Source organism: Polyodon spathula, chromosome 15 (genome assembly GCF_017654505.1).
Source record: "Polyodon spathula isolate WHYD16114869_AA chromosome 15, ASM1765450v1, whole genome shotgun sequence".
NCBI classification, from domain to species: domain Eukaryota; kingdom Metazoa; phylum Chordata; class Actinopteri; order Acipenseriformes; family Polyodontidae; genus Polyodon; species Polyodon spathula.
Window position 1 is genome coordinate 17,985,015 of NC_054548.1, and position 20,932 is coordinate 18,005,946.

Below are 20,932 nucleotides of genomic sequence, written 5' to 3' on the forward strand. Positions count from 1 at the left end.
TTACTCTTTAAATAATGTGTTGTAATTGTGGAATCAGTCTGGGACTGAACTGGTCAAGTGCCCACTTTTTATACTATAAGTAAATGTCATCTGCCAGATAGCTGAGTACTGTTCAATTGGACAGCATTCTGCAGAGAGTTTTCTTCCATTCATAGTTGATAATATATAAATTAGTGATGAAGAAAAGGTGTTGTGTTCATTCAATAGAAGAGCTGTGCAACTCATGCCCTACTATTATGGCTTCCGGCAAACTTTTGTGATATCATTTTGCAGTTTGTTTGATTACACAATGTTAAATAAATGAGATATATATATAAACTTATGTCTCAATCCTAAAATTGTAGGTGAAGCAACACTTTTGGACATAGCTGTATATAGTCAATGGATGTGCATGGCATGTAAAATGAATGGGAATCACTTTGTTAGCTGCAGTAACTTTTAAAATCTCTCTAGAGTTCAGCAATAGAAACAACTACTCCCAACAGGTGTTCACCTGTAACTCATGAGATTGGAATCTACTCAGGCCAGCCTAGACGAGTCATGCCAAGATGCATCATCTTGTATTTTATCTGCACTGCACCCTTAGAAAAAAAGGCACATCTGCAGACACATCAGGTTACAAGACGCAGCTTAAAAAAGGCAAATCAGTCAACTTTTGATTATTTACAACACAGACAGATACAGTTGCATATCTACTTGTTAGACCAACTGTTTTTTTGTGCCTTTTACAACAGCAATGTACTAAAAGGTAGCTTCAGGTCTTGCTGCTTTATAGGATACAACTTGCCTGTGCGAGTTAAAAAAAGGTGTTCAAACATAAGCCCATCATACTAACCATAATAGATACAAGATTAAACAACACATGAATGGTAATTTATTTCCCAGTGTTTTGCGTCACTACACTTAATGATTTATTGACATGTACTCCACCAACACGATTTATACATACACAATCTGGACAAGTAGCTTGCACTTAGTTTATTTATTAACAGTTTCAATATGCATTAACAACTGGGAATTGTAAAAGATTGCACACTCCACTTATTAGGCAGTTTCTGGACCCTCAGCCTAGCTATGTCGTGATTTACACTGGAATGTTGCAAAAGCACAAACACAGCTTCACAAGCACATAACCTTTAAATGGATAGCTATGCTGTGTTACAGTTTGACTTACAGTCCAGAAACTGTCTACGGTGTCATTCAAAAAAAATCAAGTAATGAACACCCCCAGGAGTTACTTATTAAAATTACTAATCATTTTTTAGAAACATTCTGCATAGGAAACCACTTAAGTGTTTAATCACCAATTCATAAATAATATTAATAAAAATAAATTCACCTGTTTGCAGTCTTTATTTTATATTTGAGCTTGTTTTGTTTGTGTTTGTTAACTATTATAGTTGCCTATGTAGAACTGTATGTACATATTACACCTATTTACAATTTAAAGCCTTCTTTATGATTGTGAAAAGGACAAGCAGCAATGCAGCATTATAGCAAGGAACTTCTGAAGGAAATCATTTGATTTTTTTATTTTTAAATATACATAAGGATACATTTATAAAACTTTTCTGCTATTTTCTTCTTTTAACTGAGGATTTTAGCAGCTTGAAGCAATTTGTTAAAAAAACAAACAAAACAAAAAAGTTACTAAAATGATTCCTTTACAAATTTAAACTTAAAACATTCCTAAAACTGCCTAGTTGCTAAATTTAATATAAACAGCCCTTACTCATAAAATAAGTTTTAACTTGACTAATTAAATTAAACTACAACACTAGCCTCCAAGTTTTTAAAAGACACAATTCTTGACAAAGAAGCAAAGAGAGTCCTCAGGCAACACTACTTAACAATGTATTCTGTAATACATTTTTAAAAAGTACATATTGTCAAAGTCAGAGTAATTCTACGAACAACCAGCAGTGCATGATCTTTACTAAGAATCACATTCCAGGGACTTCAAATGTTACTTATTATATGTGGTGTAGAAATAGTATCACACACTTTGCGATCTACATATTTAAAAAAATAAAAATAAAAAAAAAAGATAAATATTCCATCCAAATTTATCACAAAAAAAAAAAGACAAAAGCAACAAAAAATGTAGTGTTAAAAAAAGCACAATTCAATTGGAGTTGCACTCTTCTGTATTGTAGTCTTGGAATGTATAGGGATTCCCAGCTTGTTTAGTTTCTCATCTTATTCCTGACCAGCTGTGAAGATATGAAGTCCAGCCGGATGATCTGGCGGCCACGACTGCTTCTTCTTCACCTTAAATAAAAGATTTTCTTTACAGCAATGATAATATTTCCATTTAAAGCTTTTTATGCTTGGAAGAATCTCACATCACTTTACAAAGCAATGCATGATGTTGGATTATGTTTTTCAAATCTGGTAATTTTTTTATTTGGGTGCTAGTTTTCATAATGAACTTGTGAGCTGTGACTTAAACCAAGAGAACTGAATCCACCTATTGTGGTGGCAGGATGATGACCATTGTCTTGGTTGTGGACATTCTTCCACTGCACCACTTGAATATCTCATCTAAGAGTGTTACATTGTTAATATATCAGTGGTTCAAATTCTACGATCAGATAAATAGACTAGTATCTGCAGAGTCACGTATAGCGTATCCAGTGATTCTGTACAGTCTAAAGAGGGTTACTGGAGGCTTGGTGATCCAGTGGTTAAAGAAAGCGACTTGTTACCAGGAGGTTCCAGGCTCAATCCCAGCCACTGACTCACTAGTGTGTGACCGTGTGCAAGTCACTTAACCCCTTGTGTTCAATCCTTTGGATGAGACATAAAACCGAGGTCCTATTGTGAGTGACTCTGCAGCAGCAGTTGCAATGCACAGTTCACCCCCAAGTCTCTAAGTCGCTTTTTGATAAAAGCATCTGGTAAATGACTAAATAATAATATAATAATAATAATAATAATAATAATAATAATAATAATAATAATAATAATAATAGGGAGACAATTACCCTGGTGTATTGGCTTAATTATACCAAGGCTTGTCAAAATTAAGTCTTGCTTACAACAAAAAACAATAAAAAAAAAAAAAAAAAAAAAAAAAAAAACACAATAACCGTCCACAAGATGGGGCTATAATGCTTGCCTTGGCTAAGCAAAAGATGAATACCTGTATCAACAATTTTGCTAACTTGAACAACTGCTGGGAACTGCATTATCAGCAAGCTACTTTATACATAACCTTCCTAAAGATATGGTGACAAAGGAATTAACATTTCTGAAGTCAACCTATATACATGTAAATTGGCCAAAGTTTTCAGATTGGTCTAGGTGGTTTTAAATACATACACGATTAGCAGTTTCTGTTATTAGATCCCCCTTATGCCACTCTGCAAATGAAAATCCTACAGAAGGTACTGTTTACCTTGTGCTATTGCAGACAGTTTACTCCTCTCCTCTGGGCTGAGCTTTAACATGGTATGGATTACTGGCAAGAGGGCCTGTCTCTCGCTGCCTGACTTCAGGAATATAAACTGCAGCAGGACATTCTTCAGGTACTCCAGATTAGCTACAGACTTCTCTCTCTCCTGGTTCCTCTCCAGCCTTCTCACCTCGCTCTTCAGAAGCTACAGTACATTACAACAACACTTTGTAACAGGGTTCACAGAATCATGCCACATAAGCTGACTAACAAACTCAGTAGAAGGCAACTAAGCAAGCAAGTCAATAACATACCGATTTGAACACCATATTACAGGTATCAGTGTCATGACCTACAGCAGGGGTTCCAAAACTTGTTTCTTTACCTGAGGCCCACGTGTTCAGCTGCATTAGGCACTGCAGACCACGATTAACACTTATAAAAAATGTCATTAAAAACATTTTTCAACCTTTAACACATTAAATAAACTTTATCTGAATTGTTCTTTTTTTCATTTGAATCTTATTTTTTCTTCATTGGTATTTTATTGTTGCTTTTCGTTATTATATATATATATATATATATATATATATATATATATATATATATATATATATATATATATATATATATATATATATATATATATATATATATATATATACACACATAGAATGCCGTTGCAACGTATACCAAATAAAGGTCCACTGTATTGAGCAAAACGTCGTTTATTGTAGCCAAATAAACCCTATAAGCAAAAAAAAAACAAAAAACAAACAAACACCTTTGAAAATAAATTTAAACATGGTGCATTTTCTAATGGATAACATGTGCCTTTGCAGTTGTATACAGCCACTGAAGTCACAGTTTTGTTCGCTTACCGTGACCTGTTCCATTAGGACAACATTGGTGGCTTCGGTTTCATGAAGAAGCCCATTCATGTGTTCAATACTCTTGGTTGCTGTGTTTAATTCCTGTGCCAATTCCTCTTTGGTTGGCTCAGCTTGCCACACTAGAGGCTCTGAAAAATAAAATGTAAAATTAAAAATGTGGTGGTGTATTTTTCCCCCTCTTTTTTATCCATAAATGTAGTGTACTCCATCAAAAGAAAAATATGTCCAAAGTGGTCAAGTTTTCACTCAACCTAACTTGTTTAATACTGGAAGAGTTTATTATGTATGGCTCACTAGAGGAGTTTTTTTTTTTTTAGTTTGTTTTAAACATTTACTGCAGGTAGTTTATACATTACAAAAAAAAATGTAAGCATGGTAGCCTTCCTACTACTTACCCATCTTTGGCTCAGGAGAGTTCAGAAGTAGTTCCAATGAAGGTATGTGGGTGCCAGAGGAGGACACTGACTCAGTCTCAGTTGTTTCCATTCCCTCTCCCTCCTCTCTAGCCATTGATTGCAAATCAAACAGCGGAAGATCTGTGTTCTTCCGCTCCTGCAATATCTTCCTTGTTTGCTGAACTGGAATAGGATCTGGATTAAAATCACAAAACAAAGACAACACACATAGAATCAGCATAATACACATTTAATACAAGAGATTTAAAAAAAACAACACCTCTGATGTATATGACAGAGACAGATTTGAGATGTGTTTTTTTAATCTATAAACAATATATAATAATCATCAGCAAATGTTATGGTTAAATTCTGGTACAATCAAATGCAGTAACTTAAATTAGTTAAGGTAATAAACAAAATCATAACAACCTAATTACAAGTACAACAGGAAATGTACTAGTTTTTACATATACTTTTTCACTTTGCATTCCTTTCCATCTATTTAAGGATAGATATTTGTATTTCTCCTGAATACAAATATCGCAGGAGTATGACATGACAACAAAGACACATCAGTTATTTTCTATTACTTTTCAAGATGAATGCAAGTAATCGTCCAAAGTGGTTCTGGATTATGTTGCTCCAATACAGAGTCTTCTTACTTTTTCTCTGTATCTGTCCTTACCTGGCTTTGCGCTGCCTTAATCATTGAACAGACTTAAATCATGTAATTCAAGTAAAGTAACAAAAGAGGTTTAATCAATGCCAGACAGTTTGTATTGTTAAGGAAAGCTCAAAGTAAGTTACGGAACCCAGAACTACTCAGACAGATTGCAAGTATCATAAAACAACCAAGGACAATGTAAAAAAAAAAAAAAAAAAAAAAAACACATTACATTAAATTGAATTTAAAGCTACTTATTCAAAGAGGAAACATATTATTGTAGGTTGTATTTCTTCAACTGAACCACATGAAGGCACTGTAGTTTAATATACCACTGTGGTAGGGGTGAGGCCCATCACATGCAAATCGTGCATTTTTTTGTATTTTGGTTGTTTGTTTACTTAGTTTACTTTCGAAGTGCCAGACACTTTGCAAAGATGTGTTGCCGGCTGCTTGTGTTTATAGGGAATGGCAGCTGGGGATTGTACAGCCAGTGGGCATGTCTCAGAGCGTCTTACTATAAAAAGGGGCTGGTGACAGGCTGAAGAGCAAGAGAATAATGGACTGCAACCAAAGCGGCATTTTTTTATCTACCTGTGGAAAATCAAGACAACTACAACAACCACCGTATAGGGAATTGGGGTCTTGATTTGTGTACTTTGAGTAGGAAAACAGTTTTGAGGGTTTTCAAATCCCAACTTAGTACACGGAAGAAGCTTCCAACAGCGGGACTCCCCTTTTAGTGGGCAGTGATGAGTGGACTGTGTTTTGTTTTACCTATTTATTTTTACTTTTGACATTGTGTGTATTTGTGCCTGTGTGCTATACCATTGCTGGTACAGACATGTTGTTCCCCTGGCACAGTTGTGGTAGCCAACCACAACTGCTACCTCAGTTGTATAACTTATACATATTCTAAATAAACCTGGGTGCTGGTATGTTTCATATATAATCCCTCTGTCTCTTTCAATCGCTTGCAGCAGATTACCACTCCCCTATTACAACTCCCAAACCAAAGAACCTGCAGTGAATTAGCCTTTTATTATACAATATATTTCTCACCAGCCTCGGTCTATCACAAAATCAGGGGAAAACAAAAATCACAGAAAAAAACTAAAATGTTCTGAACAAGCCAAAAATAAACACAAGCTGCTGTACAGTTGCAAGGTCTCCATGATTTAGAACTACAGTTAAGGTCACTTAAGGTCTTTGCCCAGCAAACTAACAAAGGGAATTCCAGCACCTTTTTTGTTTTAGATTTAAGTGACACTTACTTGCTGTGCTTGCCTCCTTCTGGAGCTGGAAGAGCTGGGCCTCCACCTTGCTGACCTGTTGCTGCAGCGTCTCCACAGTCTTTCTGTGATCCTCCTGCAGGTGGCGCACTTGCTCCCGGAAGCTGTCCCGAAGAGCCTCGTTCTGGTTGGTCAGCTGACTCAGGGTCTGGGTGTGCTCCGACTTCAGCACCATGTTCTCAGACTGTATTGAGTGGAGTCTAAACCAGAAGAGGAGGGGGGGTTTCATTATGCTTTTAATTGTTGAACAGCTAAAAACTATTTCTACAACGTACACTGAAAACACTGTGTAACAATTTTTTTTGTTCCTGGGTAGTAAGTGTTATTTCCTAATTGCTTATGCCTCAAAAGTATAGAAAATGGCTGTTATTCCCCACAAACTTTGCTTTTGTGACCAGGACAGTGATATTTCAAAATATCACTATTTCCAATGGGAAAACAGACAAATGTGTGTCTTTTCGTTCACATAAAGTCAGAAAAAAACAACATGTGAATCCAAATTAACATGTATTTATACTAAAGTAATACAAAAATGACTACAAAAGATTTAGAACTGAGTAGTTTTTCGAGATTTACGATTATACTGTATTTACAAAAAGACACACATTTGCCTGTTTTCCCATTGGAAATAGTAATATTTTGAAATATCACTGTCCTGGTCACAAAAGCAAAGTTTGTGGGGAATAACAGCCATTTTCTATACTTTTGAGGCATAAGCAATTAGGAAATAACACTTACCACCCAGGAACAAAAATTGTGTTTCATAGTGAAATCAATGCCGATTGGCATGCCTTACAGACAAAGATACAGTGCAATTAATTTTTTACTGGACTTTAGTGTTAAAGGTTACCAATCCCAACTGACTATCGGCACCTAATTAAAAAGGTAAAGGTTGTGCTTGATCATAACTATGTAACCCCCATGTTTCATCAGATCTGCAAAGGATGCATAAGTTAACAACTGTCCAGCTACTAAAGCCATTCCAGGTTTTCTTGTGAGCTTTAATTAAACTTGGCCACACAAAATAATCATAATTTTAATAGAACTACCTTTAAACTCAAGCCTAGGTTGCTGTAGGTGTCGCAACAGCTTGGATTCACCTACTCATATTTTGTTGAGCAAAAGAGACTTTGTAAGTCCATCCTCATATCAATATTTCCTTGGTGTCCCTGTTTTTATTAGTTCTGCAGCAGGGCAGACACTACCAGTAATTGTGCAGAACTGCTGCTGTTGAATTTAAAGTCATACTTCTCCCTGAGTTCTGCCTCCTTGGCCACGGTTTCCTGCAGCATCTTATTGTGTCGATCGAGGAGAGTGTCGTGCTCAGACTGCAAGGCCTGCAGCTCGTTCATGTTCGCCTGTAGGCTGTGCTGGGTCTCCTGGAGCTTGGCTTTCAGCTGGTCCATCATCCTTTCCATGGATTCTCTAGATGGCAGAAAAAACAATGATTCCCTTGAGATACAGCATACACTATACAGTATATGTAAAAACGTCATGTTTAAACTGACAATAAATACAACAGAACTATTTACATTAGTAAGTATCAATATTAATAAACAAACCACATATACATTTCAGACGGTTACAGTAAAATCAGAAAAGGTTGTTTAAGCACCCTTTTGAAAATCCATGGAATTATGACTTGTGTAAATACTGTATATCTAAAAATGAATGTACTGTATGAAAGATAACAATTTCTGACCCTTGCAATGGCAACAGCAATGCATAAACTGTAGTCTCACCTCTCCTGTGTAGCTGCATCTTTTTCAGTCTGAGATGCAGACTTGTTCTTATGTTGCTTTAAAACGTTGTGTACGCGAACTTTATAGCTTTCGAACTCTGAGGCAGTAGAAACCTGCTCTGCCTACAATAATGAAACAAAAACAGTTATATGCAGTTATGTGTGCATATAATCCTGCCTAACTCAGTGTTACCAATGTTCTCAGCTTAGCTCCTAGATACTAGTTCACAGCACAAACATCACCACATAGTTAGTCTGAGTAAATGGCAAGGGAGCAAAGGGAGGTTCAGGTCTGACTGTATGCTACTGCTCCCCACCTTTCATAAGTACATTAATTAATTAATTAATTTAAAACTAACACAAAATACTGAACTCATAATGGGGGCTATTTAATAATCAGATTTTTTTTTTTTTTTTTACAGACCTTGTTTCATTGTATTTGTATTGTATGTTAATGTTACGAAGGGGGAAATAGATGAATATGTTATTTTTTCTCAACAAAGTACTCCCTAATTGAAACCAAATAAATCTTCAATGAAGAAAACTAATCTGTTTTATATCCAAGAGGGACAGATGTTTGCTACAAAGCCGTAATTACTGTTCCTTCATATGAAGTCCAACCTAACAATATAATTCATTATTATAAACGTCTTTAATTCTGGATTTTTTTCACTGTAAAAAATGGCTTATTTTCAAGATATTTTCTGATTAAACATAATATTTGTTGAAGCAGAAAAATAGCACTGTCACATACAAAATCGATCACTTTCTCTAGTTATTATACAACAAATATTCCTAAATATTTAAATGCTTACCTGAAAAACAGTAAATGCTACATTGCAGAATATTTCGATAATGTCCACCTTTTAGAAGGCATTCTAGTTGCACTATTAGTTAATTATAAAACAAAATAAAAACAAAGTAAAAATAATAACAGACACATGAAATGTCCCCAACAGGGCGGTCTTTAGCAGAAATATTTCTGATCTTTGATGCAGCTGGTGTCTTTTGTTGAAAGACATTTTAAAGAAATCAATGTCATTAAAAAAAGAAGTATATTTACACTATTCTTTCAGAAATTGGGATTTTCACTGGGAACTACATATTACACGGCAATGGGTAAATTTCACAGAAACTGCTAAATCCAGAATAACTGTGAAGAAAATACAGCCTTAACTATAGACCAAAAGTAGGAAACACAACAAATGCTACTGTTTCTGTCAGGGCAATCTACACAATTTATCACAGCCCAGGCCTTGGAAGAAAATCAGTCAAAATGTCACTTTATAATTAAGTTTTGTTTAAATCATTTAGCTGTTGTCACTTAGCCCACTAAAAAATGGAAAATCGATATTTGCTATTTATAAGCCCTAATATCCAGCTATGTTAATTGCAAAAAAAAAAAAAAAAAAAGATGAAACCAATTTTGAATACAAAATGGAATTGTATCTACCGGAATATGAATGTGAAAATAAGAGCAGGGGGTGTTCTGCAGCAGTGTACCTTAGCAGCGGTGCATTCCTCTTGCAGTGTTGCAATTTTCTGTTGAAATGCACTTTTTGCACTTTGGAGCTGATTGGTCATTGATCTCAGCTGTTCCTGCAGCTTGTGTCTCTCTGCTGTGAGATCGGCACACTGGATCTGAAACACACAAGTCACCATGACATTAAAGCAGTCAAGATCTTTAAAAGGACTTCACTATCAACTGAATTCTGGATTCAAAGTGTTTTCACCTGTTCGTACCCAGCTTAAGTCAAAATAAATGAAGCAGAAAATGGATTTGAAAAAGTTTAATCAAATTACATAACAATTAATGCTTCATTTGTAGCCAATTTAAAACAACCAAAAGCTGACCAAGCATTTGATAAAGTAAACGGTGTTTGATTAATTAAATCTAGTCAAAGGGATTAAGAATACTTATATAACTGGGGTGAGTGTCTCAGATACAGCAGGCTTCTCTTTAAGACTGTACCTTGTAGTCTTCCAGTTGCTGCTGGCTTGCCTCCAGTTCCCGTTTCAATGATGACTGAATAGCGAGCTGGTCTGCTTCCTATGAAAAGAATAAGGACAGTCGCTTCTGGAATGAGATTCATTTTGAATGTCACTACTGATTTAAAATACCACGCTCTGTATGAACTGGTTTCCGCCCAGCTTGGTGCAGCGATTACTCACGCTCTTTTTTGAATCGGCTAACTCCTTCTTTGTTTTAACCAGCAGCTGTTTTATCTTTGTGTTTTTATCCTCGGTTTGATCCAAACATGACTTCAGGGATGCTAAATAACATGTCAACAAAAAAAGAAGCAAACAAGCATTTTAAGATAGTGTTGCTTCAACTCATAAAGTCATTTTAGGGGGTAACACACCACACCACATTTTCTTAATATTAACTACAATTTTCTCTCTAATATCTCCAAGCTGTTCCTTCCAAACTGTTTTTATAAAATACGTGCAACCGAATAAAACAAGCCAGATCTAAAATTAAAAATTATATCCACCTATTGTTCTATAATATTCATTTGTGATGCTGGTGTTGCTTTTCTAAGTTTAAGTGAAATTACAAATACTTTTCAAAAAAGTATTCAACCACCCCTGCTGATTTATGATGCTTGGGGTTTGGAACATGTGTTGCCCAATTTACCCCACTCAGAAACTTCTTTGACCAACTGTTCTCTCTTTCAATATAGAAAAATGTAAATGAGCCACCCGTCTCGCAGATTAGTAGAAAAGTTATACGTTTTTTAAGAATGATGAGCGACTTGGGGTTTGAGTCATTTATGACCTATTCATTTCCTTCAGATACCTTGTTTACTTACTATCTTGGCCTCCTTGAATAAACAATCTTCCTCTTTTAAAAAGCAAGATATCCCAAACGTGCAGCATCACCCAAAAGGCTATCCATTTCTTAACAGCACAGAAGGAGTGGGATTTTTGTTCAATATTTTACTCAAAAAATAGCTTTCTGCAATGGAGGCTGCCAAGTCAGGTCATCATTAAGCAGTTGGTCTAAGCGAGTTAAAACAGCCAACAAAATGTCCAACCATCACACAACACAAACCAGCAGGGATAAGTGAATACTTTGAGTCACTGAACATAACATATTAATACATTTTCAGCAACTGTAGGTCAGCATAAGAATGGTAATTGAAACCTCAGACTTAAACTGTGTCTTACTTGGCTTGATTACATAACATATGATGGATTACACCTATACTGGATATGGATATTTATATTGACTTACTATGCAAGCATTATATTGGAACAAAAGTCTAGTAAACGTGTTCCATTATACTGAAGCAATCAGAGACCAATTACAATGACGACTGAGGGAGTAGATGATGACTGATCCCTGTCTGCTATATCCTGCCATAAGCATGCTGTGGAATCACTGCCTTGGGCAAAAAGACATTTAAAATTCTAGGGAGTCTCAAACATGTAACTTACATATCTCCTCCTGCAGTGTTTCCCATCTCTGTTTTTGTATTTTAATCTCCCCCTCATACTCCTCAATCCTGCTTTCTTTGTCAGAGATGTTCTGGTTTAATTCCTTCACCAGTCGTTCATAATCAGCCATCTCCATATCCATCAATGAGCTTTGCTGAGCATCCTGTAAATAAACTCTCGTTAAGCGCTAACGATAGTGATGGGAAGTAGTCCTGAAGATTTGTTATGCATGCTTTGATGACTTAAAAACTGCTTTAAAAGTATAAACCAAATAAAAAATGGCTTGACCAAACATGCAAATACAAAACAAACGAACAAGATTCTGCATCTTCTGTTACACATTTCCTGGATGATTCACTTAAGGCAGCCTACATCTTGTATACACGTGGTTCAATCATCACAATTTAATAACACTGTCCTTTTGTAATACATATTTATCTACCAGGGTCTGTGAATTGGTTATGATATGAGAGGTGGTTTACCCTGAGGTCACACACTACATTAAGGCCTTTGCTGGTAATGACTGAAGGTCATGTTTTTCATTGGATGGATATGCATGATTTCAGTTATTCTTAGTCCAGGTTCTAGTGTCACAAATCTACAAGGACTTGAGTTTCAACACCACTGTGATAAATAAGTGACATGGATTTCAAGTGCTATCAATGGGAGGCCCTTTACAGAATTAATAAAAAAAATAAAAAAATGAAGATCTCTGATTAGATGTTATATACCTGTCTTTATGTTCTTTGTACAGTACATACGGCAAGTAATATAATGCATTGTATGTTTAGAATTGCATTATGTCATTTTTGCACAGGATAATACTGTTAAGAGAGTACCTGCTACTGGTATAGTCTAGAAGGGACATGACTTATAATTTTACATATAAAAGGTATCAAAGCATAAAGGCTAAAATATAGAAAAAAAGCTCAGAGGGTTAATTTTAATATAGAATAGTTATTTCTTGCAAGTTCTGTAATATTAGGCTTTTGTTTTTCCAACAAAATAATGGCACAAACCAAGCACTGGGGAGTAAACCCTTTGTGAATGTGGCCATAAGTGTTTACTATCCATCTGACTACTTGTACAGCTTGGATACCTTTCTCAATATTTCCAGTTCTTGTACAGCTTGCTGGAGTTGATGATTCTGGTTCTGAAGGTGCCTTTGAAGATCTTCTATTTCTTTTAAAGACATACTGTGGTCCTGTGGAAAGATTTTTTTTTTTTTTTACAGAAAAACAAAACAAAAATGGTAACCTGTCTCCCTGCTAGTTAAACACCACTCCTGATTTATGATGCATGTCTTTAAACTGGCAAATTAGTGTATTTATGTAATCTACTTGCTAAAAATTAACATTTTTCTTTTGTTTTTTGTAAAGATTTGTAAGAATTATAATACAGTAAAAAGCTTTAGAACCCACATCTGCATTGTTACATAATTAAACATTCTGGTATTATGTGGTACTTACGGAATTGTTTCTCGTGAGGCAATCTTAAAAAACTAAAGAAAAATAAAGTATTATAAAAATAAACGTAAAATGGGTAAAACCAGTATATTTCTTTGGGGAAAAATATCTAAAGTAGCTGTGCTTTTCCATTGCTGTTTGCAAACTGTTGCTGCTTATGAATTATTGCTACCTTTATCTTGTGCTCCTTCAGAAGTTTTTCTCCTTCTAGTTCCTTTTCCACTGCTGATTTTCCCTTCTGCAGTTCTAAAATCTGAGCCTCCAGCTGCTTAACATTCATCTGCAGGGTTTCAAGGCATGCCAAGTGATCTTCCTTTTCCGAGATCAACTGGTCTTTCTGTGAATCAAACAAAAACATGTGTAAGATCTGGGACAACAAAAAAAACCAACCAATTCTATAAAACATGGCTCAATAACATGACAAAAAATAATCATACAAAAGTGACATTGGGTGGTTGTTGTAGAAGGATTATACTGTATTGAGATTTAGCTAAAAACCGTATTCTTCACCCCCCCCCCCCCCCCCCCCCCCCCCCAAATAAATAAATAAGCCTTTAACAGTGAAGGTCACAGGGTTGAATTGTTCGATCTCCTTCAATTAAATGAAGTGAGCTAATTTGAGAGTGTATGCTGAGGGGGAGGCTCACTGTCTTTAGCAGTGACTAATACAAGTGCGTGATTAATGGGATGATTGGAGGAGGAAAAACAGACAATTGGCAGAAAACTGTGCATAGTCATTACCAGTAAGGGTCACTATATACTGAAATAAAAATATAGAATAGAGGGTAATACTAAAGGACAGACAGCACTGTAGTCTTTTTTCGAATTATACACTAAACAGGGTGTCACCAAGTATAGCACTTATACTGTTGTTAAGGAACCAGGCATGCAAATAGACAAAAGTGTAAATACAAAATTAATTATAATACATAGTTGATAACAATAATTAGTAATTAATAAATCCTTGAAAAGGTCACAGCTATGGCTAGCAAGAGCTCACAAGGCTGGATATTTACAAACAAATCATGCTGTGCAGGCAGTTTGTGTATACAGTATGTACCTGGTGAAAAAGCTAGGGATTTAAAATAAATACATGAATCATTTGTTAATATGTGAAAATGTATGTTATCTAAAGTATTTGCACTTATACCTTTTCTTTAATTACTTCTTGCTACTTTTAGTTACAACAAATGCATTTTTATTTTGAAATCTTCAAGTAAAATAAATACAATAAGACTGAGAAGTGAATTGTCACCGGTCCATTTGCTGCGAGTTCCATCTGTGCCTGTGGTTCCCTTGGGGGATACTCCTGTCGGAAAACTTAAGTAAAAGGAACTGATTAAATCTCAGAGGTGGTCTATAATGCAGAAATACAGCAGATGGTAAGGGACCATTTTGACATTCTCTCTCATTACCGTGGCAGACTACATATTATGAAGAAGGGACCGTCTGATTGATAAGAGCCATTTTCTAAGTGAGGAATCCAAATCAATGTTGTTACTCATTCATGACAGGGAGGAAGCGGTTTCTTTTTCAAAGAGAACAGGCACACTATACCTGTAGGACTGTAGCCTGCAGATGCTTTGTAAGCTCTCCAATCTGACGATCAAAATTTTCTCCTCGCTCCTTTTCCAGGTCGAGTTGTTCAGTCTGCTTGTCATACTCGGCTAAGAGATTCTAGAAATTAAAAATAAATAAATAAAAATAGGTCAGACAATCTGACTTTCACTTGTGACATACTGAACAAACTGCCCTGTTTCAACAATCCAAAGTGGTTCCTTGGGGATACAGAATGCACATATTCACAAGTTGCATCTCAGACATGAAAGTATTTATAAAGTGACAGAGCCATCTCACTCGATAGCAGTAACATCATTCTCATCATATAGACTGGAATCAGTACAACTGAGACAGAAATGAGAATCCTCTGCATATGATGCCATACCACTGAAAATTGTGTAAAAAGTTAAATAATATTCTCAAAAACATTTTGTACAGCTCTGTACCGTAATCCTCACTCAGTATCGCACACTGTATGGAACCAGTACCTTGTAGCTTTCAGCTGCTTGAATTACATCCTTTACTGAGCCAGAGAGACGCTCCCTCTCGGTTTTCACCAACTCCAGTTCTTCCTTCAAGGCCTGAACCTTTTTTCAAAAACAAGGTGTGTCACATAAATAAGATACATAGAAGAAATGAAATGAAGGTATATAGAAGAAATCTGCCATAAAAAGGTAAATACGTATTCAATGGCACATTAGATTATAAGGCATACATAACCATGTAATAATATGGTATTAACTTGTTCCAACTGCCAATGGTGGAGCAAGGTTTCAGTGATTTCAGGTAAATGCTTAATTTTTGTTTTAATGACATGTTTTACAATCCTCTTCCAAATGTAAGACAGTGTTAAAGGAATATATAACACCCTGGAAAGCTCAGTCACCTCTTTTCTAGTTGTATCCAGCTCCTTTTTGGCCTTCACCGCCACAGCTTTAATCTTGTTCATCTTCTCGTGTTTTTCTTTTTGCTCCTTTTCCAGATTAACTGGATCAGTTAAAAACACATTTAAGAATATAAATGTGTTATTTTTTTTTATTTTTATTTTTTACAGAACTAGGAAAAAACAATGTAGTCACAATCAAGTGTAACCCTGTAGAAATGCATCATAGCAAATATTTTGTTTTAATGTGTAATATTTGAACAAATGTGGTTGTGGATCCCTCCTGTTTTTAATGCCTCTGATTCAGTGAAAAACATTAACTTTTTGGGTTACTTTGTTGTGGAAGATTAACATATTTTGTTGTCCTTTCACAAAAGTGCACATTCCACTTTTTGCTGAATGATAAATAGTTCCCCATTATTAGAAATCTTCAAACTTTTCTTTATATATAAAATGTAGCCATTAGTGCAAGTACATGTCATCCCAAGATATGAAAGAGTTTGAAATAGGACTATAGGCATCAAATGTGCCAGTAACAACTTTGCTTTGTGCACAGAAATGTCAAAATCTGTCATCCGAGTACAGTGGTTTTACTAAGCAACCAACAGTTCAGTTTGAAACAGTACCTATTTTGTCAGTTAGCTCTCTTATAACCTCTTCAGCTGGAGAAGAATTCTGTTCAGACCCCTACATTGAAAACATAAATTGGTAAATGGCTCGAATACAAAAAAACACTCATAACTTAACATTAACAAAATATGTTCTTACTATTTGCACAGGTGGTGTTGTACACTTGTGACCAATGATGGCTCCTGCTGCAATAACAATTGCTTTCAATTTTAACACCCTATTCTATAACAACATAGACCACACTTTGATAAATGTTGTGCCATGTACAGAAATGTGTGCCTACAGCTATTGCAAACATGTAGAAAGCTCACACATGTGCCATAGGACTGCTCAATTAGTAACCAGTCAAATGTTGTTGCTGCACTGTATCAGTTTTATACTGGTGCTCTTTAGAGGAACCAACGCTTTCAAATGAACTTCCTATTAGAACAAGTAGCATAATTAATTCTGGATGGACAAGAGTTTTCACATACAGAGCTAGAGCTGAAAAGTTGCAACTGCTGCTTGGTCAGAATTACTCTAATGCTGGACTCACACCATTTGACCTACTGCACAGTATCAGGATGCAGAATTTTTAATTATGGATTAATGTAAGAAAAAAAGTGAATAACCAAAAGATTCATCACAAGAGAAAATTAACCGATGAGCCTGTCAATAATTTAATAAAAGGCAAGCAAATCTATTTTAAAGCATTGGTTTGAGCTCCATTAATGATACAGTACAGTATATTTCTTTAATAGATCTTCATGGATATTAAATGATTTGGATATGTGGCTACTTATAATGTTAAATATACAAACCTGCAAAGATGCAATCTCTCCCTGCAGACTGGACAACTCGGATTCTTTTTCTGCCAGCAAGCGTAGGAGTTTTTCTCTTTCATCATCTCCCACCACTTGCTGAACAGTTTGATCGATCTCATCATTCTTTTCTTTTTCAATTTCATTTAGCTTTTCAGACACAGCCTCAATTTGGGCCAGAAGAGATTCATTTTCAATCTTCATCTTCTCATTCCTGCTTTTCATCTCTAACAGGTCCCTCTGTAATCCCTCTTTGTCCGAGAGAACCTCTTCAAGGTTTTCCTTCAGCAGGGTCCTCTCTTTTGATAAGTCATCATTAAATGACCGAAGCTCAACCTCCTGAAGTCTGCCTTCCTCTCTTAGCCTTTTAATATCATCTTGCAGCTGTGCAATTTGTTCATCACTTTGCAGCAACGCACTGCGTTTTCCTTCCATAACCTTATCCCAAAGCTTTTGGACCAGGACAGAAATGTCCTCAACTGCTTGGTCGTTATTTGCAAACACTTCAGTGTCTGCTTCTTGTTGCAGATAGTTGAAAACGTGAATCCTTACTTCAGCTAACTGTTGTTGCTTCTTTTCAAGGTCTTTCCTGAGCCTCTCTTTCTCTTCTGACACAGCCTGCAAAGACTTCTCCAGATTTCCAGTTTCATCTCTTTCTTTCTTAAGTTTAGTCAGATCATCCTCTAGTGCTTTCAGATCAGAACACTTCTGTTCCTTCTCCAAACACAACGCTGCTACTTTGTTCTCCAGGATTTCTAGCTGGTGGTTGATGTAGTCCTTTTCTGCAGCATTAGCTCCCAATTGGATTACTGCTTCATCCAGTCTCTGCTGTAGCTGTGTGTTGTCCTTGGTAAGGTATTCCAATCTAAACTGAAAGTCAGTTAACTGTTGTTGCTTCTCTTCAATGTCTTTATTCAGCCTCTCTTTCTCTTGTGACACAGCCTGTAAAGACTTCTCTAGATCCCCAATTTCAGCTTTAAGCTTGTAAAGATTATTACTATCAGACCTGGCTAGATTAAGCTCTTCTTGCAAATGGTCCCTTTCAAGCTTAAGGTTAGTCAGATCTTCCTCTAGTGTCTTCAGATCAGAACACTTCTGTTCCTTTTCCAAACAAGTCACTGTTAATTTACTCTCTAGGATTTTTAGCTGGTGGGTAATATTCTCTTTATCTGCAAAAGTGGTTCCCAGTTGCATTTCTGCTTCTTCAAGTCTCTGTTGTAACTGTGCTTTGTCCTTGGTAAGGTCTTCCAATCGATGCTGTAACTCAATTAAGTGTTGCAGCTTCTCTTCAAAGTCATTTCTTAGTCTCTCTTTTTCTTCTGACACAGCCTGCAAAGACTTCTCCAGATCCCCAATTTCATCTTTAAACTTGGACAGACTGTCTTTATCCGACCTGACAAGATGAAGCTCTTCTTGCAAATGGTCCCTTTCTTTCTTTAGGGTAGTCAGTTCCTCCTCTAGTGCCTTTACCTGAGTTTTGTCCTTGGTAAGGTTCTGCTGATATTCAACACATTCTGCTTGCTTTGTAGAACATGCGTCTCTAAGCTTTTCCACCTCTACTTCAGAATGTTTTAATGCTGCCAGCACATCATCCTTCTCTAAGTTCAAAGCTGCCAACTTTTCCTCAAGCTCATGTAAAGCAGTGTCTTTATGATGCAGGATAGACAATAGTTCCTGTTTTTTGTTCTCCCAGTCACATTCAGACAACTTTAATTCTTCATAGGTGTTTTGTTGGGACTTTGCCTCTGACTCCAGGTTGTTGATTCTCTCAAGGAGTTTATCCTTCTCATTGAAGGCAACTCTTAGTTTTTGTTGCAGCTCATGGATTTCAGCAGAATTGCTTTCCTTCATTGCATTGTATTGTTTCACAAAATGTCCTGTTGTAGCCCCTAACTCAGACTGCATAGTCCTTAATATCTCCATTGTTTTCTCATAACTGTCAACTGCCTCACGCTTCTCTATAGAGAGCTTCTCACACTCTTCCTTTAGATTCTGGATTTCCAAAAGCGCCTTTCCTTTTTCCTTCTCAGCAGTGGAAAGCAAAGTTTGTTCCAGTGTCACAATCTCCTTCTGATGTCGTTGCTTCAGAACTTGTAATTCTTGTTCATGCTGGTTTAGTGCCATCTCCCAGTGGTCGTTAGTGGTTTGGAGATCGGATTTACATTTTGTGGCAATGCTATTGCTGTCTTCATTGCACAGTTGTAGCTCGTGAATATTAAACTCCAGTTCTTCTTTCTCACGAAGGAACTCATCCTTGGCTTCTTGGAGTTCCAACTCCAACCCTGTTTTCACGTTACTCAGGTATGTCAACTCATCCTGTAGGATACTATGCTGGGATTGCAAATCCTTTAACATGCGTTTCAGGATGATGACCTCATCTTCACCTTGCTCCCCAGAAACCAAAGGCTCAGAATGTTTTTTAACCCACTCTATGTCAGTTTCCTCCTCTTCTTCTTCCACGTCCTGAAGGCTGTTTTCTTTCTGACCTAGCTGCTCTGCCAGGTCTTCGTTCACTTGAAGCAGTCTATACCTCTCTTGCTCATGCTCCAAAGCTGCCGATTCAAGCTGATCCACAAGCTCTTTTACTTCTTCCTGGTGGGCTGTCCTTATTTTCAAGAGCTCTCCATGAAGGCTTTCGATTTCCTTCTGGCACTCTGCTATTGCTGCTTCTTGGTTTTCTTTTAACATTGTCGTCTCTCGTCTCCTTTCTTCTTCAGAAGAGATTAATTGCTGCTGCAGGCTACACAGCTGATCCTCATATTTCTGCCGGACTAGTTTGAACTGTTCTTCTAACTCTTTTACTTCATTCTGGTAGCCAAGCTGCTGCCTGAATTGAGCAGTAAGCATTTGCTCTTTTTTGCTGGACTCCTGCAAAAGTTTTTGAAAATCTGCAGCCTCTTCTTTATGCTTTGAATGAACAGTTTCTAATTCATGTTTTAAATCTTCGATTTTCTTTAGGTGCTCAACATTAGACAGATCAAACTGCTTCTGAAGTTCTGTTACTTTATCCAAGGAATCCTAAAAAATGAAAATACAGAAATCACCAAATGCTTTTGTGCTTAACACTTACAGTATACACCACAAACATATAGAAATTGACAGATTATTTTTGCTACAAAATACGTTCTGTTACAGGATCCAACTCAAACATTTTTTCTTCTTCATTATTTATGTTTGTTAGCCAAAACCATAACATAAAAAGGTGCAAAAAAAAAAAAAAAAAAAAAAAAAAAAATATATATATATATATATATATATATATATAAAAAAAAAAAAACAAAAAATAATCTAAATGTACAGTATTACCTTTGCCTCTTGCTTTGCCTTTTCATTTTCTTTTTGAAGTAATACAAATCTCTGTTGAGTCTCAGCCTTTTCTAGAAGTACTGCGTCCATCCTTTCCGTTAGTTCCTGTTTACAAAAAGGACACAATCATGTAATACAGGCCGTGCAACTTGCTTTACTTGGCCGGCTTCTCCTAAAGCATTCTATTCTGAAATGTAGTTACTTAACTATCCCCCTTACCACCCACACAATAAAGACCTTAAAACCTGTTGCAGATCTCTTAAGATGAAAACAGAACATCTGAAGCTAAGCTTGAAATTATTCTGATGGTTTCTGACAGAACTATATAGTAAAGATTTCTGATCAGCTGCCTCATTAAAATGGGATAGAAGCCATTCTGCCATTTGGTCTTTTTGAATTTAGGGTCGGACTGGCATGCAGCAATTTACGTAGGCCAACAACATCACAAAAGACTATACCTG

General features: G+C 36.2%; 1 protein-coding gene across 1 annotated transcript in view; it reads right to left on the reverse strand.

Moving 5' to 3' along the window:
- Nucleotides 1-967: 967 nt before the first annotated feature.
- LOC121327931 (GRIP and coiled-coil domain-containing protein 2-like) overlaps nt 968-20,932 on the reverse strand; it is a 26,003-nt gene continuing 6,038 nt past the window's right edge. Inside the window, exons 5-23 of the mRNA XM_041272288.1 lie at nt 20,472-20,576; nt 17,166-20,183; nt 16,362-16,422; nt 15,739-15,839; nt 15,341-15,439; nt 14,850-14,969; nt 13,465-13,629; nt 12,926-13,030; nt 11,827-11,989; nt 10,558-10,658; nt 10,358-10,435; nt 9,889-10,026; nt 8,387-8,508; nt 7,893-8,069; nt 6,627-6,844; nt 4,686-4,880; nt 4,279-4,418; nt 3,401-3,602; nt 968-2,271 (exon numbers count right to left, since the gene is read on the reverse strand). Coding sequence (XP_041128222.1) covers nt 2,195-2,271; nt 3,401-3,602; nt 4,279-4,418; nt 4,686-4,880; nt 6,627-6,844; nt 7,893-8,069; nt 8,387-8,508; nt 9,889-10,026; nt 10,358-10,435; nt 10,558-10,658; nt 11,827-11,989; nt 12,926-13,030; nt 13,465-13,629; nt 14,850-14,969; nt 15,341-15,439; nt 15,739-15,839; nt 16,362-16,422; nt 17,166-20,183; nt 20,472-20,576 — 5,385 coding nt within the window. The 3' untranslated portion in view covers nt 968-2,194. The remainder of the gene's footprint in view (nt 2,272-3,400; nt 3,603-4,278; nt 4,419-4,685; nt 4,881-6,626; nt 6,845-7,892; nt 8,070-8,386; nt 8,509-9,888; nt 10,027-10,357; nt 10,436-10,557; nt 10,659-11,826; nt 11,990-12,925; nt 13,031-13,464; nt 13,630-14,849; nt 14,970-15,340; nt 15,440-15,738; nt 15,840-16,361; nt 16,423-17,165; nt 20,184-20,471; nt 20,577-20,932) is intronic.